General features: G+C 47.1%; 1 protein-coding gene and 1 long non-coding RNA gene across 3 annotated transcripts in view; both read left to right on the top strand.

Annotated features, from left to right (window-relative positions):
• Window positions 1-2,296: 2,296 nt before the first annotated feature.
• On the top strand, window positions 2,297-3,219 carry LOC111092328. Its single transcript, XR_005378280.1, has 2 exons — window positions 2,297-2,708; window positions 2,974-3,219. It is a non-coding gene; the product is annotated as an uncharacterized LOC111092328 (long non-coding RNA).
• Window positions 3,220-6,331: 3,112 nt separating this feature from the next.
• LOC100686622 (nuclear body protein SP140-like protein) overlaps window positions 6,332-24,834 on the top strand; it is a 42,473-nt gene continuing 23,970 nt past the window's right edge. For both annotated transcript variants that reach the window (XM_038574138.1, XM_038574137.1), the window contains exon 1: window positions 6,332-6,589. In XM_038574138.1, coding sequence (XP_038430066.1) covers window positions 6,366-6,589 — 224 coding nt within the window. In that variant the 5' untranslated portion in view covers window positions 6,332-6,365. The remainder of the gene's footprint in view (window positions 6,590-24,834) is intronic.

Raw genomic sequence — 24,834 nt, 5'->3', positions numbered from 1 at the left:
CTTGGACTCATTAAGCACCTACTGTGTGATCGGAATATATTTGTAGAATAGTCCCAGTTTCACAAAACATTATTCCGGGAAGTATAAATACAAGACTTGCAGGCTTGCTGTTAAATATATACCTAAAGGTTTCCTGGGTAGATGTTTGGCAGAGCTGAAAAGCTCCCTTGTTCTTCTGTGATGAGAACCCAATTTAGAAGTTTTTGAGGACAAATCCAAGCTTGGGTTGGTATGATTTTACTCTATAATCACTGACCCTCCCTTATTTTTCTAGCCACGAAGAATTTCTTTACTTAGAAAAAATATTAGTTACAAGTTGTTTTTAAAAAAGATGTATTTATCTCTGAGAGAGAAAGAGAGAGAGTGTGCTGGGGGGAGGGGGAGGGGGGAAGGAGAGAGAATCTTTTTTTTTTTTTTTTTTTTTTTTTTTGAGAGAGAATCTTAAGCAGACTCCGCGAGAAGTATGGAGCCTAATGCAGGGCTCCATCGCATGACCCTGAGATCAGGACCCTGAGATCACTATCTGACCTGGAGCTAAGAGTCAGATGCTTAACTGCCTGAGCCACCCAGGCCCCCCGAGTTGGTTGCTTGTTTGATTTGTTTATTTATTTATTTATTAAAAGATTTTATTTATTTATGAGAGACACACAGAGAGAGGCAGAGACACAGGCAGAGGGAGAAGCAGGCTCCATGCAGGGAGCCCGATGTGGGACTTGATCCATTGGACCCTGGGATCTCCACCTGAGCCAAAGGCAGACGCTCAACCACTGAGCCACCTGGGTGTCCCACCAAGTTGTTTTAATTCAAATACCCATTACACTAGGTTTTGCGGTTATGCAGGAGAATGGATAATTCTTTGGAGATGCCACTAAAGCAATTAGGGCCACTCTGTCTCCTTGTCTACAGCTCACTATCAAATATTTCCAATACAGGTAGGTAGATGGAGACTTGGGCAGTAGATTAACAATTGTTGCATCTACACGGAGGCTTCATGGGTGGCTGTACATTCTTTCCATTTTTCTCTGTGTTTCGAAATTGTCAAATAAAAAGGTGGGGAAAATCCACTGGACTCTGGGGGAAAGATGAGGTAAGGGGAACAGCTGTCTTCTCCTGGCTGATAGCTTTGGGCTCTAGCCTAGGGCACTTCCCTTTTCATGCTTGAAGTCGGAGGGTTTCCCCTTTACTTTAGGGTTCCTTAAAACTTGGGCGTACTGGCTGTTCATTACAGGCTTCCAGTCTCTACTGTCTCTATGCTTTTTTTTTTTTTTTTTTTTTGTCTCTATGCTTTTCACTGGCTTCCTCCTCAGCCTGCTGGTCCTTCTGAGGCACTACTGGGCCCTGCCCCGGCTGCCACGGCAACAGAGGAGCAGCCCCTGGAGGAGAATGAGAGCCGATGGGAGCCTCTTAATTTTTTAAGATTTCGAGATGTGGGTTCTTTGGGGGACCTGTTGCATAAAGCCCGAGAATCCCTGCAAAGCACCTGTCAGCCCTAAGTCTTGGGCAGACACCTGGGAGTCCAGGGGTGGGGGTGTCGGAGGGGAGGGAGAAGGACTAGATCCCTCTCCTTAGGTTTTGTTGGGGGGGGGTATCTGAGGAGACAGGTCTTGTGGAAGAAATATGGTCCCATTGAACTTGTTGAGAGATTTACGCCTTCCTGATGGAGTTTCAAGGCTGATTTCAACTTTAAGCTCTTTAGACCTTACTTGCTAACTTTAGATCTAACCTCTCTGAGGCATCCGATGCCACTTTGTAATAAAGTGGTCATTCATTCATTCATTCATTCCAACCATACTTAACCTAGTGCTTATTTTGGGCGCAGTACCACACCAGCGCTGGGAACACAGGGCCCACTGTGCTTTGGGTCTGTAGGTGCCCCAGGCGCTGGGGGGAGGAGAGCTCTCTTGGGGAGGTGGTGGTCAGGGCAGCTTTCTCTGGAGGGGTGGGATGGGGGCAGGTAAAAGAGGGGTTGAAATGAGATAGAAGGAGGGGCTCTCTTGCAGGCTCTTGCAGGGTGGGTGTGGGGGACCGTGAGTGAAGGCACCATCTGATCAATGTGCATTCTCTGGCTGGATGGAGATTAGTGGGCCTCGGTCAGGCTGGGGAAAAACCTAAAATTAGCCCGGCCAGCTGGGCCTGGGCTGTGCAGGACCCCCCCTCCCCACCCTCCTGGCCTCCTCGAATTTCAGAAAGCCTGAGTGTGGGTAGGAACAGCGTGCTTTGTCCGGGTCACCGCAGGCAGAACAGGTCACCTGGGGCTAGGCTGGGCAAGGGCGTGTAGCTCCCAGGAGGGATGTGGGCTCCTCAGTCCTGCAGGGCCAGGCAAGAGGGAAGGGGGAGCCCCCACCCGCCCCCTCTCTCCTTCTTGAGAACTGCTTCCTCTTTGGCTTCCTCATTCCCCTTGCAGATCTGCAGGCTCCGGCAGCGTGGCCAGTGGCAGATCAGAAGGGTGCCTGGGCCAGCAGAGTGACAGCGACCCGACGAACCCAACCCGGGCAGAGGCCTGGATGGGCACCTTCCTGGAGCCTCGGGGGAGGAGTGACCAGTGAACCCTACCTTCACCCACCGAACCCTGTGCCAGCCTCCTTCCTGACCTTGCCTCAAGTTCTCCCATGAGTCACCACGGGCAAAGAGCAGGTGCTGTCATCAAGGCTTAGATGTTGTTTGAAAAGCTAATCTTGCCTTAGAAGGCGCTGGGGCTGGTCGCAGAGGTAAGGAGCCATGTGGCACTGGGGAAGTTGTGGGCGGGGAGGCGGGAGGACATGGCCCAGCCTGGTGGTGCAGTTGTGGGGGCTGGGGACCTGCTGGCTGTCGTGGGGGCTGGGGACCTACCAGCCTCTTCAGTGTCCTGCACCCACATCAGATGACCCCAGCAGGTTTTTCTGGTGGGCTGAACTGTGTCCCCCCTTCCCCACTTAATTTCATGTGGAAGTTCTAACTCCCAGGGCCTTGGAATGTGACTGTTTTTGGAGACAGGATCTTTAAAGAGGTAATTATGTTAAAATGAGGATGGGCCCTCCTGCCTTATGACTGGAGTCCTCATGAGAAGAGGAGACTGGGACACAGACACCCACAGATGGAAGATCATGTGGGGACACAGGGAGAAGATGGCTAGCTATGAGCCAAGGAGAGAGGCCTCCGAAGCAACCGACTCTGCCAACTTGATCTTGGACTTGGAGCCTCCAGAACTGTGGGAAAATAAATTTGGGTTATTCAAGCTGCCCAGTCTGTGATGCTTATCATGGTGGCCCCGGCCCACTAACACAGCCTCTCCCTGGAATGCCCTGTCCAGTGTCCTGTCTTCTCATCTCTCTCCACTCTGGTGGGCCACCAACTTCCCTCCTGGGCCACCAACTCTGGCTTTCACAGTCTCTGAGACGGTTACAAATGTAAGCCCTGGTGCTCATGACATTTCCTGAGGTGCTGGAACTTTCTAGATAATGAAGCACAACCGAGCATGGGCAGGAGGGCCCTGGAGGGCTTCTATAAGGAAGTGTGGTGAGGGTGAGCCCCTGATGCCCTGTCATAAGTGGCTCAGCCTGAGCTAACAGCAACAAGAGCCGCCCTTCCCAGAGCCAGGAGAGCCTTGCTGTATTCCCTGCAGCCTCCTGGGCAGCCCACAGGCCCAGCACCATCGTCTACTGAAATAAGAATTTGGGGTTCCTCTCTCTACATAACCACTTTCACCCCCCTTTCCAGCACAACCCTTTGCTTGTGTGTCCCAGCCTTGGGAATTGGCAGGCCTAGAATGGCCCGTCTACTAAAGACCTCAGCAAGTGCAGGCTGGTCACCGGCCCCCTGACAATAAAACTAGCATATACACCCCCCACACCCCCCCTCCTCAGCTTCGCATTCCTTCTCTGGCAGAGTGGAGGGGGACAATCTTCCAGAAGCAGAGCTGAGGGGCAGTCTCCATCCCCCGCCCATTAGGACGATGCTCACAGCATCAGGGAGACCCCGTGGCAAGTGTGTGTGAGAGATAAGAGAGCGCTGCTCTGTAGGATGGGGGCTGTGGACGCTGGCTCACGGGGCGGAGTCGGGGGGGGGGGGCGTGTGAAGACGAGAGGGCAAGGAAAAATCTTCCTAGCCCTGGCCTGTCCATGCCACCCAGGCGCTCCAGACCTGCAGCCCCAGTCTCTGACCTCTCCTGGAGCCGTGGCTGCTGGTGGGGGTGGTCCTGGGCTGGGCTCTTGGCTCCAGCTCTGGCCTCACCAGGGCTCTGATGCATCACCCACCTTGGCTCTACTGAGCCCTACAGAGAGCAGCGTGCCAGACACCTACCCTAATGCCTACTTTCCCCTTCTTCCTACCAGCAGGGCCCTGACCGGGTGGGGGTGGGGGTGGGGGTGGCTGTGTATCCAGGTAAAATACTTGCCAGGATCTTTTCTAGCCAGTGGTGGCCACATTGACCTAGTTCTGCCCAATGGAATGAGAGGGGAAGTCAGCGGGGAGATATTTAAAAAAGGAAATGACTCATCTGGCATGCTCGTCCGCCCTTTACCTCTAACTGCTGACTTCACCGATCCCCTTTCTACCTTCCTAGAAGACAGATTAGATGCCTGGAGGCACAGCAGCCATCTTTCAACCATGAGGATAAGAGCCAGGTGCTAAGTGTCCTGGAAGAGGCGGGGAGATGGTGTCTGGCTGACCCCCCCAAAGATGTAGCACCAACTCTGGACTCCCAACTCAAACTTATTTTTTCTGTACAAGATAAAAAAAAAAAAAAAACCCTTCTTTGTGTAAGCCCACGTGACTCTAGTTTTCAGTGCCCTGCAGCCAAACATGGTCCTAACTGACACACAGCTCTTCCTACACAAAATCTGGTGGGTCCTTCTGAAATATCAGCACCTACCCCAGCCCTGGAGCCGCCTCACCCATGGATGGCTGGGCCTCCACCCTGGCCCCACCACGCAGCGGGGATGGTCCAGAGGAGGGCAGGGCATGAGGTCACAGGTTCAGAGAAGGTGACTTGCCCTTACAGCTTGTAAGGAGCAGAGTCCAGCATCAGAGTCAGATCTTTTGTCCCAAGGGCACCTTTTCTTCTCTGATACTAGAGCCAGAGCTAGAGCAGCGATGAGGGGGTTCACAGCCCAATACATCTGATATGACTTCCTAGGAATAATAATAATAATAATAGTAATAATAATAATAATAATAATAATAATAATAATAAAATAATAGGGACTCCTGGGTGGCTCAGTGGTTGAACATCTGCCATTGGCTCAGGGTGTGATCCCGGGGTCCTGGGATCGAGTCCCTCATCCCGTTCCCTGCATGGAGCTTGCTTCTCCCTCTGCATGTGTCTCTGCCTCTCTCTGTGTGTATGTCTCATGAATAAATAAAATCTTTAAAAAAAATAATAGATCCAATTCATTGAAGGTTTTGTCAAATGTTGCCTAAGTGAGGCCTACCCTGATCACCAATAAATCTGTGTGGCTTAAGCCACCCCGTCTGTGGCCCCTCGCTCTGGGAACCCTAGCACATGAACAGGGCAACCATGCCTGGCACAGTCTGGAGGGTTCTCTACCCATTGTCTCCTCTGATCTTAACCACAACCTGAAGAGACAGTGCCGGCTTCACAGATGTGAAAACTAAGGCCGGGAAGTGCTGACTTGGGGGCTCGAGGAAGGCTACACCTTGGGGTGCTGGGCCTCATGGGCTGGGGAGCCCCAGTCACTGATCCATCAGGGCCCCCTCCTTATCTGGGGTTCCTTGGGCACTCAGGCCCACCCTCTACCTGCCCCACTCCTGCACCCACCCCTAAACAGGCCTGGGCGGGACCCTCGTGCCCAGGGATTTTCTGCAGAGTCCTGCCATCTGAGGAGCTGCCCAGCACTCGAGGGTGCAACTCCAACGCTGAGGCCAACGGGGGGAAGAGAAGTCAGCTTCGGGGAAGCAGCCTTCGCTGTGGTCCCCAGCGCAGCTGCTGCTGGCGTGCAGGCCGCGGGCCTGTCCAGAGAGGCGGGCTCTCCAACGCCTAGCCGGATCCACGGCCGGGCTAACGTGCAGTGAGGCCCCAGCAGGTGCCAAGCCTTGTCTCAAGTGCACCATCTAGAGCTCCCCATTCAATCCCCTGACCAGCCCTGCAAAGTGGTCGCCCATATTGTCACCATTCTACAGATAAGGAAACTGAGGCTTACAGAGCTCAAGTGACTTGACCCCTCGGCCAGTAGGCGGCTGGGCTGGCATCCCGCCTGACACCATTAGCTGCCATCAGCTGTATACCCCGCTGTTGCGCTGGCTTGGGCTGTAGTTGGTGGGGAATGTTCCCCAAACCCCTGCACCAGGCAGAGAATTAGGAAGGAAGCCTGTGGGGGAGAGGATGGAAAGTCAGCCAGCTAGTGTGACAAAGATCTGGGCTCCGGAGCATGTGGCCTCTCCTGCTCGCCCTCCCCATCCCCAACAACCTCTCCCTGGGAGCCGAGACCATCCCCTCTGTCCGATCCCCCCTGATTCAAGGCCACCCTGTGCTCATCTCAGCCGGCTTCACAGGGAAGGCCGAGGTGTCCCCTGCCACCAGCTCTCAGTCCACGGGGCCAGGATTGTCCAGACCCTTCCCAAAGGAACAAGGATGGCCTGGAGACGGTTGGAAGTGAGTACCAGGGGGTGAAGCTCCTGCGCTCTGTGACATTGTGGGGTGATACCCTCTGTGCTTGAAAGAGCCTTCTGAGGGCAGCGCGGGTGGCTCAGCGGTTTAGTGCCGCCTTCAGTGCAGGGTGTGATCCTGGGGACCCGGGATCGAGTCCCATGTCAGGCTCCCTGCATGGAGCCTGCTTCTCCCTCTGCCTGTGTCTCTGCCTCTCTCTCTGTGTCTCTCATAAATAAATAAATAAAATTAAAAAAAAAAAAAAGAAAAAAAAAAAGAAAGAGCCTTCTGAGGCCTTGACCCTGGGCTCTGTAAGCATGGCTTCAGGCTTCACAGCCTGGGACACTGAGGGTCAGAATGTTGGTGAAGGTGAATCGGGACAGTCCCTTCTCTGACTCCTTCGAGAAGGCAGCTCCGGGGATCCCTGGGTGGCTCAGTGAATTAGCGCCTGCCTTCCGCCCAGGCTGTGATCCTGGGGACCCGGAATCGAATCCCACATCGGGCTCCCTGCGTGGGGCCTGCTTCTCCCTCTGCCTGTGTCTCTGCCTCTCTCTCTGTGTCTTTCATGAATAAATAAATAAAATCTTAAAAAAAAAAAAAAAAAAAAAGGAAGGCAGCTCCCTGGGACCGCGCTGCCTCTCCCAGGGGCGGGTGCAGAAGAGTCGGGAGGGGGAGGTGTGGAGGTGTGCCCCCCCACATCTGACGTGCTTCTGTGTCTTAGGGGGACATAGGGATGGAGTGCATGTGCCCAGGAGTGTGACCCTCTCTGTTGGTGGGCCTGCCCCTGCCAGCAGACCCAGGGGCCCATGGGAGGTGGGAGGTGGCGTGGGGCGAGGGGGTGTGTGTGGCCTGGATGGCCTTGGTGGGAAGCCAGGGGGCATACGGGGCTGCACTGGGCCACGCCCGCTTGCCTGAGTGTGAGGAAGTGGCCCAGGCCCAGCTCTGGGTGCCCGCGGGCCTTGGCAGGGCAAAGGCCTAGGGCTGCGTCCGGGGCCTTTCAAGGGGCGCCTACAGGGAGGGGCTGGGCTGGGTGCCGGCTGCTGCAGGAGAGCCTCGAGGGAGGGGGTGATCCCGTGTGTCCCGGCGGGGGGGCTCTCGTGGCAGGGTTCTCACCTCCCAGCCACACTTATCCTACCGTACAGGCTGGCTTCTGGGCTCTTCGTTAGAAAAAAATAGTCTAACTGCCATCCTTCTGACCCCCTTCCCCCATAACCTGCAGCCCCTCTAAAGGCCTATCTTCACTATCAGACGCCCAGCACCCTGCGTCTCATTTCCCGAATGACTCTGCAGTTCTCGAAATTAGGAGCTGCTGTGTCTGACAAGGGGCTTTCTGTCTCCCCTGGAAAGTAGGCAACACGTGCGTTGTGGCTCCCCAGGACGCCCCACGGCTGCTGAGGCAGAAAGTGGGGGATGAGAGGACCCAGGGCCTGAACTAGGGCTGGCTCAGCAGCAGGCAGCAGCAGGTGCTCTGCACAGACAGCTGGGGGGGTGGGGGTAGGGGCTCCCAGTGCTGGGAGTGCTGGGAGGGGGCTGGGAGGGAAGCACTTCTGGTTGGGGGTGGGGAACAGGAGCAGGTGGAGAGGGGGATATTAAGGGCTGGCAGCAGAGGCCTGGCCATGCAGAGGGGTTCTCAGTGCGAGCTGGAGGGGGTGGCTATGGGGGGGGCTGCGGTCACCAGAGCTGAGGCAGAGGGCCCCAGGGGCATTCCTGAGGCTCCCTAAGAACTGCTTGGGGCGGGCATTGTTTGCTCCTCAGCCAGACTGCTGCATCGCTGGAGGCCTAGGAGGGGGTAGGTGAGGTATTCAGGGCAGGATGGGGTCTGACACAGGAGGACAAAGAACTTTCTCCTGGAAGAGCCTGAAGAGTGCACAGTCGCTGCCGGGGTCCTGAGGCTGTGATGGCATCTACACCCAGAGCGGGGGCTGGTGGCCGGGGGGAGGGATGCCCAGCATGTGCCATCCGGTCACTGCAGGGCTGTGGCAGAGGCCTGTGGTTTGGACAGAACAGCCGCTGAGGGGTCAGCTGCCACAGCTCCCTTCTGGGGACCCCTACTCGGCCGAAGGGCTAGTTTCTTCCCTTCGTGAAACAGAGCCTTCCAGATGCCCATGGAGAGTCTGATGTGTGCAGGGCACCGTGGGAGAGAAGGGGGAACAAGGCAGAGCTGTTTTTCCAACCCCCAGAAGAACCAAAAAGGCCCAGGCACCCAAAGGAATCTTTTTTTTTTTAAGACTCAGAATGTGGGCTCCAGGGTGGGGCCACCTGGGTGTGGGGCACCGAGCAGGTGACGGTGAACTGGGCCCCGAGGACTGGACGGGCTGCAGACAGGGAGGCCGGGTGGCCAGGATGGGGGGGGGGGGTACATGGGATGGCCTGAGGAGTCACAGTGAAAATGACAACAGCTCATAGTACTTAGGGATCTATGTACTTAGGGATCAGCGATTGTGGCTGCAGTCACTCCGGGCGTGACACCAGGGGCCCTGAAGTCCTGGCTCGGGGCCTGGCAAACAGTCCTGGCTATTATCACACAGAAGCGGGCCCCCCCAGACTTCCGTCAGGGCAGCCTGAGTGGGATCCAAGGTGTCCTTTCTGCTCCTCCCAGGGCCCAAGTGTGGTTCTGAGGCACTTTGCAGTGTGTTCCGATACCCAGATGAGGAAATTTCACCCCAACCCCACCCACGGAAGCCGGGGCATCATTTGGATGACTGTCTGTGCCTCAAAATCTGCTTCCCATTACCCACCCGGGGGTTGCTCTTCCCGCCCCCTTTCTGACTCCTTTCTCCCATGTATCCAATTGACTTTTTCTTCGGAACCTTCCAGATGCTCTCAGATCTTCCCTCGTCTCCTCCCCGGGCCCTGTCTTCTCCTGCCTGTCATTACATTAACCTCTCCATGTCTGGCTCCCCTCCAGGCTCTCCTCTTCTGGGCCATTCTCCAAAGAGCTAAAAAAGAATCTTATAGAAATGCAACCCCCACGCCAGAGTTCCCCTTAATGATTCTCGATAATCTTCTAGATAAAACTCAAATTCCTCAGCAAACCAGGCCCTCTGGCCCGCGGCCCCTCTTTCTCCCACCTGCCCACCCCTCGGACTTCTGGGCCCAGGCCCGCTGAAGTCCACCTGAAACCCCTGGACCTCACTTTTTTGGAATTCTCACACCTTTGATCCCTCCTGCCTGAAACACCCATGCACCTCAAGCTGTTCTTTCCCCTAACTCTTGCTCAATGTTTTCATCACTATCTCACTTCTGATGATGATGATGATGATGATGATGATGATTTGACTGGAAATGTCTATTGTTTGCTTGCTAGAGGCATGACATATGATGGCTCTGCGCAGGGGTCACTGCCTCTTCAGGTGGGCTCCCTGGCGCCTATGATGAGCACACAGGTAGTAGTAAGTGTGTAATTGTTCCTTCTGCAGGTTTCTCATGTTTTATCCTCATACCCAGCAGTTCCTGAATGGTATCAGGTGCTTAACAAAGACATTGATGAAAATATCTAACATAGAGCAGCCAATTCTGTGTCAAAGCTCAGATCTAAGGGTGAGAATTTACAACAGAGTTTAAGTGGTCTGCTCCTCAGCTTTGTCCTCAGCTCCCTCCCTGCCTCATGGCAGATACTTAAGTCAATTCCAGAAACCCAGCACCTCTGTGACCGTCCTCCCTCATAGTCCAGTTATGCTCCACGTATTCCATTTTCTCCTCTTCACTTCTATAGCAGATCCGTATGGGGGTGCATCCCTGACATGTCCAGATACTGGGGGGGGGGGGGGCAGAGGGGGGTCCTTGGGGGGGCATTCTGAAGCCTCCCTGGCATCAGCCCTGTCCTTTGTTTCGCAGTTGGCATCTGTTCCTCAGCCTTTGCTCAGATGAATTCTCAGCATGTTTCAGAAGACTGAGGGAACAACCACTGAGTGGGGGGCTCCTGGCTTTGTTTATATCAAAGAGCCCCTTCGCCCTGCAAGTCCCAAACCTCAAGACCCTACCTGGAAAAAACACCTTAGAGAAGGAGGCGGTGGGTGTGCAGCAATGTATCCACCCACTTCCCACCTCCTTTCTCAAAAGTGGGCAGGGATCTGAAAAGAGGGTAGACTTGGGAGAGGTGTCTTATTATTCAGAAAAGCACATTATCTGGAATGAGTCTTTGAATGTGAAAAAAAAAAAAAGCCCTGTGTGGTCCAGGTTGGTGGCAGGAAGTCCTGAGCATGTTGTTCTTTATACTAAACTTGGGAGGAATGTTTTTGGAGTTGGAGTCAGGTGGTGTTCTGGGGAACAACAAAGGGGGTGAGGGGTGAGGGTCAAGTGAACTGCAGACAGAATGGTCCAGGGACTATTCTCTGTCACTTTGGTGGGGTAGGCCCTGTTTGTAAACTTCCTTTCTCTTTCTTTCTTTCTTTCTTTCTTTCTTTCTTTCTTTCTTTCTTTCTTTCTTTCTTTCTTTCTTTCTTTCTTCCTTTCTTTCTTTCTTTCAAAGATTTTGCTTGGGGATCCCTGGGTGGCGCAGCGGTTTGGCGCCTGCCTTTGGCCCAGGGTGCGATCCTGGAGACCCGGGATCGAATCCCACGTCGGGCTCCCGGTGCATGGAGCCTGCTTCTCCCTCTGCCTGTGTCTCTGCCTCTCTCTCTCTCTCTCTCTCTCTCTCACTGCGTGCCTATCATAAATAAATTAAAAAAAAAGATTTTGCTTATTTATTCATTTACACAGAGAGAGGCAGAGACCTAGGCAGAGCGAGAAGCAGGCTCTCTGTGGGGAACCTGATGTGGGACTCGATCCCAGGACCCAGGATCACAACCTGAGCCGAAGGCAGAAGCTCAATCACTGGAGCCATCCAGGGTCCCTCCCCAAACTTTCAATATAGTAGGCTGCTCCCTGGAAAAGGAAGGGAGGCTCTTTCCATTCCATATTCAAACTCCCTTCTGCAACTTCACCCTTGGGGAGGCCCTGGGGGAGGCAGCCACATTTACCCAGAGCTTGTCTTCCTGGTGTGACCGGCAGCCAAGTGTTCAGTGCCTGGTGCAGCACTTTTGAAAAGGGTCACCTTTGAGGAACCGGGTCCCTTCGACAAACCTGGGGTAGGGAGGAGTCAATTCCCCACCCTCCTCTATGAGTGCATTTGGCCCTTCAAGTAGCACTTGGGTGATCTTTATCCCAAAAGATGGAAAAAGAAAAGTTGTTCCTAAACTGGTCTGGGACAGAACTTTTTTGAGTGTGATGAGATTTGTAATTCTCTTCAGGGAAGAAATCAGCATTTCTGATGAAATGCATAAGCAAATTTCTGATGAACTTCATCTGAACTAAGACTGGTGGGAAACCAGTGCCCTGCCTGCCCAGCTGCCTTGAAGAAGGAAGGGGGCTGTGGATGGGGCTGCACAGAGGAGGAGACACGGAAATAGCTCTTTCCCAGCTCCTCCCCCAAAGAGAAGCTATCATACAAACAAATGCCCTAAAATAATAATAAAATACATGGTAGAGGGTCCACTTGAGTCTAAACAGTCTCAGACAGAAACAGGTTCCTGGTGACTGTGTGGCGAGGTGGGTCTTGGGAGCGAATGGGCATCCTGAGGGGTGATGGAGCCAGGTACCACGAGTGAAACCCTGGGTTTGTTTGTCCAGACAGATGGTAGTTGCTCTGCCTCCATCCCTCAAAGGTTGTGATGATCAAATGAGACAAGGATTAGGTGGGAACATACTTGGAAGAGTAGAAGGCAACTTTGAAATCAGGTACTTATTATTACGACCATCTGATTCAGAGATAATCTGCCCCACGCCAATAAAGCCCAAGATGGAGGATCTACATTGGTCTTCCTGAAATAGGCCTTCTTTTTTTTTTAAAAAAGAAAAGATTTTAAAAAGATTTCATTTATTTATTCATGAGACACACAGAGAGAGGCGGAGGCAGAAGCAGACTCCCCGCACAGCAGGGAGCCTGATGCAGGACTCAATCCCAGGACCCTGGGATCACGACCTGAGCCGAAGCAGACCCTTAATCAACTGAGCCACCTAGGTGCCCCAAAATAGGCCTTCTTTTCAAAAACAACCAATTCCCCAACCACCCACCTTGAAGCATGTCTTGCCCTGTGCATTTTCTCTATGATTGCTCCAGCTTTGAAGCCTCTGAGTGCATGACTTCCTTCCTCCCTGCAACAGCTTCCTGACTCTCCTCCTGAGAGTGCCCCCCCTCCCCTGGCTCCCCAACACTCAGACTCCACAGCCACTCCCCAGCCCGCCACCACTGCTTCATTTTCAGCAAAGCCAAGGCCACTGGAGCTGAATTTGGGAGAACAGGGCGAGTCACCTTCCCAGCCCACAGCAGTCCCTGCCCGGCTTCTCCCCACCCCCAGCACAGGCGCAGCGAGCTCTGTCTCCCTGCTGATTATGAGATAGCTCATGGCTGTTAGGTCTGCTTGAATAAGCTCTTTTGTCCCAGAGAATTTTCCCATGTCAAACATTTAGTCTGTTGTGTTATGGGTCAGTGAGCAAGGAGATAAGTCTGCATTCTTAAACAACCTTGTGAACGCAAGACATCTGTCTGAAAGGCAATCAAGCAACATCTGTCACACTGTCCCCAACTTTCAAGACACTTTCTTAAAAAACAAATCATTATTTCATGTTTTAATTTTTAAAGAAATATATTTTCTTTTAAACATCCGAATAGTCTCGAAATACATACTGTAGAAGATGAAAGTCCCTCGTATATCTGTACCTCCTCCCTTCCCTCCCTCTCCTCATGCCAGAAAACTATTGTTAATACTTTGATGTATGTTGCTAGGATTTTTCTCCCCTGCACCTACTAACATAGATAGTATTATTATTTTCACCCTCCTCTCTGCCACTGGACCACGGATATTGTTTGGCAACTTGCTTTTTAGACTTAACGCATTTTAAATTTCTTTTGGTGTTAGGATCTCTCTAACGTAACAATTGCGTAATGTTCCATTGTTGCTATGAATAATCATTTATTTCAAAAGATTCTTACTGACAGATATTTGAAATTCTACGCCTTCTAATGCAGTTTTTCCTTTATATGAACAACACCGCATATATGTTTTTGTACAGTTGTGAAAGTGTTTCTATGAGTTAAGAAAGCAGAAATGCTGGGTCAAAGGCATAAACACTTGAAATTTAGTAGGCATTGCCAAACGGACAAAGCAAGCATTGTTGTTCAGTCTGTTGATTTCTTGGAGGTGGAGAATGCCACTGGGCACCTAGAAGAGTCAGTGCCAACAACAAGAAGTGGTCGTTCATCTTGGGTGCACTCATGAGAGCGCTTCCCAGCTGCTTACAAGGCTTAAGGCATCTTTTGAGTGTGAAGATTAACCCAGGAGAGATCAGAGGCATGAACTATCAGTCTGGAAAGTACAGAAATCATCAGTTGAGTGAATTCCAGGAAAGGTGAAGCCAGAATGACACAGACACATATTTTTTTTTGAAGATGTGATTGGGTTTATTAATATATCCCGTATAACAAGTAGAGAGATGCTCCCCTGAATGACAAGAACATTTATGAAATTGTCTGTTTGGCACCCATTCTGTCTTTTGGGACAGCACATCCCTTTGGGAGTGACCTCTTTCCAATGCCCAACTCCAGAAATTGGGTTCCAGTAGGATCTACCTAGGTTACTGTTTGCCAACCTAGGCAGGGGTCCTTAAATAGAATCTGTGGCTAATGAGAAGCCTTCCCTAGAATTTTTTGAATGGAAAGTAAGTGGAAGAGAGGTATTGTTCCAGGTGAAGGGGCTGGAAATATATGTGTCCAGGGAGTCCAGGGGCCATGGTTGCTGCTCTGCAGAGAAACATATTTGCAGAGACTAGAGCTGAATTCCTAATAGAAACTCAGTCTAGGGATGCCTGGGTGGCTCAGCGGTTGGGCGCCTGCCTTCAGCTCCGGTTGTGATCCCCGGATCCGGGATTGATTCCTGCATTGAGCTCCATGCAAGGAGCCTGCTTCTCCCTCTGCCTGTGTCTCTGCCTCTCTCTCTCTCTCTCTCTCTCTCTGTGTGTCTCTCATGAATAAATAAATAAATCTTAAAAAAAAAAAAAGGAAAAAAAAGAAGTCAAGAGGTAAAGAGAGCTCCGGAGCTGCAGCGTTGAGTGAGGCTCTGATTCTTGTTCCCCCAAGGCCCGAAGGCTTCTAGCCTCTTCCCATATTTTTGATATGGGCCAAAAAATTAGTTTTGCATGTTTTTGACTGTTGTATAAATGGAGTCGTAAAATTTGTACTTATTTGTCCTGGTTTCTTTGACACAGCAGTACGTGAGTGAGACTCATCGTTGTTATTGCCCATGGCAGTTTTTCACTTCAACTGCTTTATGCTATTACAATGATCTTGAGTGTATACCCATAATTAAGATTGTTGGGCCATATGGTAACTCCATCTAACTCTTTGACGAACTGCCAAGTGGTTCCCCAAAGCAATCATGCCATTTTTAAGCTCCCACCTGAAAATACAAGGTTCTGATTTTTCCACACGCACACCTGTACTAGATATTGTCTGTTTTTTTGGATTATAGCTATCCTAGAGGAGGTGAAGTGGTTTTCCACCATGGATTTTATTTGCATTTTCTTGATGGCTAATGACGCAGAGCAAGTTTTCATGTGCTCACCAGGCATTTGTATATCTTCTTTGGAGAAAAGCCTATTCAAATTCTTTGCCCATTTAAAAATTGGGTTATTTGCCTTTTAGATAGATGGTAAGAGTTCTTTAAATATTCTGGATACCAGACTCTTATCACATATATGATTTATAGATATTTTCCTCCTATTCTGGGGCTGATTTGTGTTTTCAAAAAATCACTCTGGTTATTATTTTGACAGGAGACTCTGGGTAAGAGGCAGAGCTGGGAGCTGGGATAACAGATAGGAGGCTGATGCAGTCATCCAGACAGAGATGATGGTGGTCAAAATAAATTCTGACTCCCTAAGTCATAGGGCAGATTCTTGAGTCTGCTAGAAAATCTCTGTCTGCTTCTGGCCTTGGCATTGTTTTTGACTTTCCTGGGCTCTGACCTATTTATTTTTTGCCTATAGTTTTGCTCACATCTGCCTGATTTCATTTTATGTCCATGTCCCCATTTTTCTTCTATTTCTTTATGTATTAATTTCATCTTGCCAAACTATAGCAGTTCAGTGAATCACCTCATATTCCCTTTGCAATGGATACAAAGGATGGGAAAATAAAGATAACGAGGTGGTAGGTTGGAAGATGGGTGGACAAATTCCTAGCTTCTGTGGATTTACAGAAATGGGGCTTCTCCTGGTACTTGATCTTCTGCAATTATATATCTGGCTCTGATTTCCTGTTCCACTTCCTGGATTTCCAGTTGCCCATGATGCCCTGAGAGCCTGGTAAGTGACTCAGAAGTGGAGGGATGCAATCAAGAGCTTTAGGGGACAGCCTATAGATCCCTGAAAACGCAGATACTCCGTTCTTTTTTAGTCTATGGGGCAGCCTCTTCTGAATCTTCATGTCACTAAGCTTTGATAGGCAGGAGTCAAGTCACAGTCCTGGGTGGCTCAGTTGGTTAAGTATCCAACTCAGTTTCAGTTCAGGTTATGATCTCAGGGTCATGAGTTCAAGCCCCACATTGGGTTCCATGCCCAGTGGGGAGCCTGCTTGAAAGATTTTCTCCCTCTGTTTTTGCCCTCCTCAAATAAATAAATAAATAAATCTTAAAAAAAGAAAGTATGGGAAAATATCAAATAGTCATGAATAAATCTTTTTTTTTTTAAGATTTTGTTTATTTATTCATAGAGACACAGAGAGAGAGGCAGAGACACAAGCAGAGGGATAAGCAGGCTCCATGCAGAGAGCCTGACGTGGGACTCAATCCAGGGTCTCCAGGATCACGCCCTGGGCTGCAGGCGGCGCTAAACCACTGCGCCACTGGGGCTGCCCAGTCATGAATAAATCTTATGAAAGATGTTCAATATTTCTGTAGCAAATACTTTGTTTTTTTTTTATAAATTTATTTTTTATTGGTGTTCAATTTGCCAACATATAAAATAACACCCAGTGCTCATCCCATCAAGTGCCCCCCTCAGTGCCGTCACCCAGTCACCCCCCCCCCCCACCTCCCCTTCCACCACCCCTAGTTCATTTCCCAGAGTTAGGAGTCTTTCATGTTCTGTCTCCCTTTCTGATATTTCCCACTCATTTTTTCTCCTTTCCCCTTTATTCCCTTTCACTATTTTTTGTATTCCCCAATTGAAAGAGACCATATAATGTTTGTCCTTCTCCGATTGACTTATTTCACTCAGCATAATACCCTCCAGTTCCATCCACGTCGAAGCAAATGGTGGGTATTTGTCGTTTCTAATGGCTGAGGAATATTCCATTGTATACATAGACCACATCTTCTTTATCCATTCATCTTTCGATGGACACCGAGGCTCCTTCCACAGTGTTGCTATTGCTGTAGCAAATACTTTGAACATTACTGAGAGAATTTAAAAAAGGATAAAATAGGGGTGCTTGCGTGGCTCAGTTGGTTGGGCATCTGTCTTCAGCTCTGGTCATGATCTCTGGGTCCTAGGATCAAGACCTCACCACTGAGCATGGAGTTCCCTGCTCAGTGGGGAGTCTGCTTCTCTCACCCACACATTCTCTCTCTCACCATGAATAAATAAAGTCTTAAAAAAAAAAGAACAAAATAAGTGAAGATCTCCACCTTGTTTATGGATTAAAAGATTAAGTATTATTAAGAACTTAATTTGCCCGTTCTTCCTAAACTCACCTACCAATTTAGGGCAGTTCCAGTAAAAATACTAGCTGGTTGCTTTGTGGTAATTGAGAAAATGATTCTGAAATTCATATGGAGATTAAAATAATTTAGAATAACCAAAGCGATTCTGAATACAAACAAAGCTGGAGGACTTAGATTACCTGATTTTGAGACTTACTATAAAGGTACAGTAATTACAATATAATATTGGATGCAAGAATGGGCAAATAGGCTGATGGAATAGCAAAGAGTCAAGAAACTTCCCTGACATATATGGTACCTGGACTCACTCCATGGCAAGTCAGTAAGGAAATAATGTTTTTTTCAATAAGTGATACAGATCAATTAAACATCCGTATGTAACAAAGTAATCTTGACCCCTTCCTCACACCCTATACAATAATAAATTGTCATCCTAAATGTGAAGGTTAAAACAATAAGTGTGATGGTATATCTTGATGTTGGTAGTAGTTATATGAACTTGTGTCCTCTTTGTGGCAGTTTATCTAGCTCTATATTTATGTTTTATACTCTTTTAATCTATGAATTATACTTCACAACAAAATTTATTTAAAAAAACAAAAAGAAGCATCAGAACTATAGATGAAAATGTTCGAGGGATCCCTGGGTGGCGCAGCGGTTTGGCGCCTGCCTTTGGCCCAGGGCGCGATCCTGGAGACCCGGGATCGAATCCCACGTCGGGCTCCCGGTGCATGGAGCCTGCTTCTCCCTCTGCCTGTGTCTCTGCCTCTCTCACTCTCTCTCCGTGACTACCATAAATAAATAAAAATTAAAAAAAAAAAAAAGAAAAAAAAAAGAAAATGTTCGAATTTTACTGTATATGTAAATTACACTTTGATAAGAAGATGGAAGAACAAAGTAAGGCTATTGGGCTGTTGGGAGCTAGCTACCCTGACATAAATCAGCCACCAACCGCAACTTGATGAACCTGTGCATCATAGGAGCTCTGCCCCCATGAACAACTCATCTCACTCCGAGGGCACCATGGGAGGAAGTGGAAAATTCACCAGGCAGGAAGAAGTCAGAAGAGCTATGTGATTAGCATCTGACTCTATGCAGATTCAGTTTCAAGACGTGATGAGTATGTAGAAGACAATGGAAAACCGCACTGCCTCCTGTCCCCAGGTTTTAGGCAGGAAACTTCATGATGAATCACACCCCAAATACCGGTGTGATTGATCTGTTGAATGGACAAGCAGTAAGAAACCAATCTTTTTGTTTCCTAATGTCACCTCCAACCTGCTTTTTGAAATCACCGTATCTTTTCTTGGTGTTTTGGTTTGGGTGTCCCTAGAAGCAGACATGAATTTGAGATCAAGTAATTTTTATGGAGGCAATCCCGTGAGTAGGAGTAGTGAGAAAGTGAGATAGAAAAGTGAACCAGCCAATGAAGAGGGAGTTTTCAGGCCATATAGTGCAGGAAGCTGCGTCCTGACCCTACAGACACCTGCTCCTCATTGGTTGAGGATTGTTTCCAGGCCCTGAGCTCTGTAGCATTTCTAGTTTGCCTTGCTTGAAGTTTGGGTGCCCTCCTCTGCCAGATAGAAGCGCTCAGCCAGAACTTCAGGTATTAGCAATACGTGGCCTCCTTGCCTAGAATTAAGGCCACATGGGGTGGGTATGACTGTGTCTGTTAAAACTACTTAAAATCTGAGGAGGGTTCATATTTTTTCTGGGCCCTTTAGTCACTAGAAAAGAATTTTTAATCAAATAGATCTCATCTGCTCTAATATTTGATATTTTATTGCACTTAAATCCTCTCCCTGACATTAGCTGGGGCCTTACTTAGTCTGAGGACCAACAGGAAAGTGATCTGATTGCTTTTCCTTCCTAATCACTCATTTTCCTCTTTTACTATCTGCCCTTTTCAGTTTCTGCAGAGCTGCAGTGGCAGGGCCGGAGAGGAAGGGGCAGGAGAGGCTTTGCCTAACCTGTTCCTTTGTAATTGCACCCTGGTGTTTTCTCTGCATGCGGCAGATGCCCAGGTACTAGATTATTTTCTCAGGGAGCATTTCAGGGGGATTTGGGAGGGGTCCTACTATTTTGGGATATCTTGCTCCTGCAGTTCCCTTGAAGTGGCTGATGTCTCCTCTTGCCGGCCAACTGATTACCAATGAAAGACTCCCTTCTCTGCTTTCTAATTCATCCCTCTGCTGTCCTTCCATATGGGTCTCTTGGGCAAAGCCTCCCTCGAGAAGACCTGTTAGGGCTCCCTACAGCAAGCCCACCTCTGGCCATTGGGAGATGAGCATCCATCCTTGTCCATCAGGCTCTCTAAGTGCAGGCATTCCCATCATAGAGATAGCTACTTTTTTTTTTTTTTTTTTTTTTCCTGTCAGCTGCTAGCTTCCTACAACTCACAGGGTGAGTTTTAGACACAGCCTCCAGCCTTTAGACTCTGCAAGTGTGATTCCAGCCCTGTGTCCTTCATGTCTAGCTCTCCAAGAAGTCCTTTGAAAGCCCCTTGCACTGGTTGGAAGTGGTGTATATGCCTTGCGATGCCAGCTTGAAAGCTAGGAAGCTTTGGGTTGCAAGGAATGCAAAATCCAAGGCTTAAACTATAAAGCCTTTAACTGTAAGACTGGTATATTTCAGGGCAGACTGAACCAGGGCTTTAAAGATATCTCCAAGAACCCAGGGTGTTTGCCTTTCTCAGCTCTGCTGCTTCTGAAGGTGGCGGGTATCAGATGCAGTTCAGGTTGCATGGTTTTTGGTTCACATCTAGTAGTTTACATCCTTCTCTGGAGATCCCTCTGTCCCACCATTTTAAGGGGAAGTTCTGAAAGTCACTCTGGCCCAATTTAAGATACAACCCCCCCTCCCTTAACAGTCTCACGGGTGAGGTAATGGAAGATGCTGATTGGCTAATCCAACCAGGGTCTGACCTGGCATTGGAGTAGGTCCCGTCCCCTGCAGTATGCAGTTAGCGGCAGAAATGAAAATCTGGGTGTTGTTAGGAAAAGAGGAATGGATGATGAGTAAACAACCATATTAATTCCTGGGGCAGCTGTAACACAGTTCCTCAGACTGGGTGGCTTGAAACAATAGAAATTTATTGTCTGACAGTTCTGGAAACTAGATGTTTAAAATCAAGATGTTGGCAGGGTGCTGGTCTCTCTGACAGCTCTAAGGGAGATTCCTTACCTGCATCTTCTAGCTTCTGGGGTTTGCTGGCCATCCTTGGCGTTCCTTGACTTAGAAATGCACCACTCCAGGCACATGGCTGTCTGCACCCTGTGTGTCTTCACATCATTTTCTCTGTGTGTGTCTCTGTTCATAAGATGTTCCCTTTCCTCACAAAGATGCCAGTCATATTGCATTAAGAGCCCACCCTACTAGAGTATGATCTCATTTTAACTAATCTGCGATGACCCTATTCCAAATAAAGTCACATTCTGAGATACTAGGGATTAGGACTTCAATATATCTTTTGTGGGAGACACATAAACAACAATAAACATCTACTTGAAACTATTCTCACAGCTTATTTTTGCACAAAATTGTTTAATTTGATGATATAACTTATTCATCACACTTGAATCCAAAATTAAATCTGTCTAGTTCTTATAAGCAGCTTTGCTTAAAAAAAAAGACATATTGACCCTCTTTGAAATTATTAAAAGATATATGTTATCTATTTTGAAGGTAAATTCCAAAAGGATGTATCAAAAATATTTTTATCCTGGCAGCATCCTTGTGAATATACGCAAAGCCTCCGAAGGATAGTGTTGTGGGCACTTGCTCATTCAGTGCATACCTTCTGGTGAGTTTGGGGAACAGATACTCATGCTATCCCTGTCTTAGAGGAACCTAGAAAAAGGCCAGAAGAAAATCTCAGTGGAGTGGTCTCTTCAGTTCTTCAGGGGCTTTGCAACTGATCTGCCTCCCAATGGTCATACTGTGTGCTTTGTGTATGTCCCATGCTTTCTCTCCTGTCTATCATCTATCTATCTATCTATCTATCTATCTATCTATCTATCTATCTATCCTACCTACCTATCTCTATCATTATTTATCTATTATCTACCTGTGATATATATTTTTTGATCCAATCTATATATATTTAATTTTTTGACTGCATAAATAAATCATGTTTACTGTAAACTTAGTGTTTGGGGCTAGGGGTCATGATTTTGTTCCCCCGAAGACATTTGGCAATGTCTAAAGATATCTTGTTTGTCACAGTTGGAGGATGCCATTGACATCTAATAGATAGAGGCCAATGATATTGCAAAGCATCCGAAAAGATACCCGATGGGACCCGCAATAAAGAATAATCTGGCCCCAAATGTAACTAGTGTCATGAGGGCTAAGATTGAGAAATCTTGTTGTAAAACAATAGAAAATTCAAAGAAACAAATGGAAAATCATTGCCTCTGGGCATTCTCCCAATTAACATTTTGGTCACATTCATCCAGATGGCTTTTTACACACAGATATATATGGGAATAATTACAGATGTGTAGAGGAAAATGTGATTATAATTATGCATGCTGTTTTATAACCTGATTTTTTCACTTAATAGTAATATTGCTCCATGTCAGTAATTTTTTCTCATTGAAAATGAGTTGTTTAAAAACAAAAGCATTACATTTATGTGGTTAAAAATAAGAATTGCAAAAGGGTATGCAAGAAAAACATGTTATTTCACAAGTAGGTATGTATACTTCAGTAAATGCAATTCTTAAAAAGCCACAAATTACATTATGCAATAAAATGTTGTATACTTTGCTTTCATTACTTATTAATATATCTTAGGGCAATTTCCATAATTGACACAGAGATCCACCCCATTCTTAGACTGGTGCATAGCATTACCTACTACCCTATTGGTGAATACTTACTTCTTTCCATATTTTTACTCTTCTAATCGGTGATGCAGGAACATTTCCACACCACCTCTCAGTAGACTCTGGGGGGTACACCCAAGAATTGGAACAGGTGAATCAAAAGATATGCACTGACATTTTTGGCATCTCTTGCAAAATTACTCTACAAAGAACTTGTCTCATTTACCTCTCCACTGTCTTCTTCCCCATAGCCTCACTCATAAAATATTTAAGTTTTGCAAACCTGATTTAATAAAAATGATATTTAGTTGTTTTCGTTCATATTTCTTTAGTTATTAATAAAGTGGTGCATTTTTTAATGCTTTTTTCCTATCAACTGTTCATTTTCTCTGTCCATTTCTTTTTCTCTATAGGGTTATTTTTTATGTTGTTGACTATTTTGACCTCAGTGGATTTAAGGAAAGTAGTCATACACCTATAAATACTTTCTCCTGGTTTGTCTATTCCCTTGTGGAAATTTACATTTTTTATTTATACAAAAAATTTTAAAAATTTCCCATTTATGGTGTTTGGATATGCTATACTACAAAGGCCTTTTTCTTTTCTTTCTTTCTTTCTTTCTTTCTTCCTTCCTTCCTTCCTTCCTTCCTTCCTTCCTTCCTTCCTTCCTTCCTTCCTTTCTTCTTTCTATCTTTCTTTCTTTCTTTCTTTCTTTCTTTCTTTCTTTCTTTCTTTTCTTTCTTTCTTTCAAGATTTTATTTTTAGGTAATCTCTACACCCAATTTGGAGCTCAAACTCACAACCCTGAGATCAAGAGTCACATATTCTTCCAACCAAGCCAGATAGGCACCCCATACAAAGGACTTTTTCATGACAAGATATAACTAAATTCACCTGTTTCCTTCTTTTATGGTTTATTTTTTTTTTATTAAAAAAAACTGTCCTAAATTTATTTTAGCAGTAAGGACAAAAGTAGCTACTCTCACCCTGAGACAATTCATCAAATCATCTATTTCACCCCACTAATCTGAAATGCACCCTCACCATGGTTTCTATTCCTTAGGCAATTAGGAGCCATTTCTGAACGTTCTGTTCTGTTTCAGGGATCGGTCCATTTCTGCACTGACACCAAACTGTTTCAAATTACTGATGCTTCGTAATGTGTTTTTAGATATAGTAAGTCTGATCTCATTATTCTTCTTTTTAAACAGTTCTGAATAATTTATATATTTATTTTTAAAACATACTTATGTAATAATTCAACTGTATAAAGGAAAATATATAAAGGAAAATACAATGAACAATCAATTAAAAAAATTGAATGCTGCTAGTAAGTTGAAACTCCTGGATTACCTTTCTCTCTTCCAGTTACTTCTGACTATTCTAACTATTTTGACTCTAGAGTTTATTTAGCATTTCATGAGCTTATAATACTTTAACTTCTTTCTCTATTTATCCCTATAATTATATGCAGTATTATAATTCATGTTTTTTTTTTAAAGATTTTATTTATTTATTCATGAGAGACACAGAGAGAGAGAGGCAGAGACACAGGCAGCGGGAAAAGCAGGCTTCATGTAGGGAGCCCAATGTGGGGCTCGATCTTGGAGGATCAGGCCCTGGGCTGAAGATGGCGCTAAACCACTGAGCCACCCAGGCTGCCCTATAATTCATGTTTTACATGCACTTATTTGTTTTAGAAAATATGCACATTCCCAAACAAACCAACCAGCCAACTAGTCTACCCACGTATAATGATTAATTTTATATGTTAGTTTGGCTGGGCTATGTGCCTAGGTGTTTGGTCAAACATTATTCTGGATGTTTCCATGAAGATATTTCTGGATGAGATTAACATTTAAGTTGTTAGACTTTGAGAAAAGAAGATTGCCTAAGGTAATGTGGGTGGGCTTCATCTAAGCAGTTGAAGGTCTGACTAGAACGTGGAATTGATTTTTAACTCCAAGCAAGAAGGAATTTTTCCAGCAGACAGCCTTTGAACTTGAAATGGCAGCACCACTCTTCTCCGGGTCTTCAGACCGCCAATGAACCCTGCAGAGTTTAGACTCGCCAGTCTCCATAATTACATAGGAATTCCTTAAACTTTCTCTGTCTCCGTCTCTCTCTCGATCCTATTGTCTGTTTCTCGGAAGAACTCTGCTAATACATCAGGCCTCTGTCCTTGGCAGCACCAAGAACTGATGGAAAGTTTGAATTCTCTTCTCTACCTCCTCATCATGGCCCCAATATCATATTTTAAGAAAGAGCTCCTCCTTCACCAAGGGAAGGAGGGAAGCAGAAAGATATCTTGGTCAAGCCTTCAAGAGTAACTGGGTAGGAGAGGCTTTTCTTGCTGACCAAATAGTGCTTTGGCACAGGGTTCATCCAGTCTATAGTCAGCAAAGATATGCCTTTCGAGAAGGACCATGTCACAGAGGTAAGGCTCCTGCCACACTTTCAGTGACATTTTTCACCATCACAGTTAGATCCATAGAGCCACAGTTTTACAAAAATCTCCTCCTTATAACTGTCTAATTGGAGGCACGGTGTTTGTCTCCCATTGCTGCTATAACAAATTATCACAAATTTTTATTTTTTATATTTATTTGTTTTATTTTTTAACAAATTACCATAAATTTAGCAGCTTTAAACAAACCCAATTATTATTGCATAGTCCTTTTGGTCAGAAGGACCAGAGGGAGAAGGTCATGGGGGTCAAAAT

The sequence above is a fragment of the Canis lupus genome, chromosome 25 (assembly GCF_011100685.1).
Source record: "Canis lupus familiaris isolate Mischka breed German Shepherd chromosome 25, alternate assembly UU_Cfam_GSD_1.0, whole genome shotgun sequence".
Lineage (NCBI taxonomy): Eukaryota > Metazoa > Chordata > Mammalia > Carnivora > Canidae > Canis > Canis lupus.
This window is presented reverse-complemented; position numbering and strand designations above follow the sequence as displayed.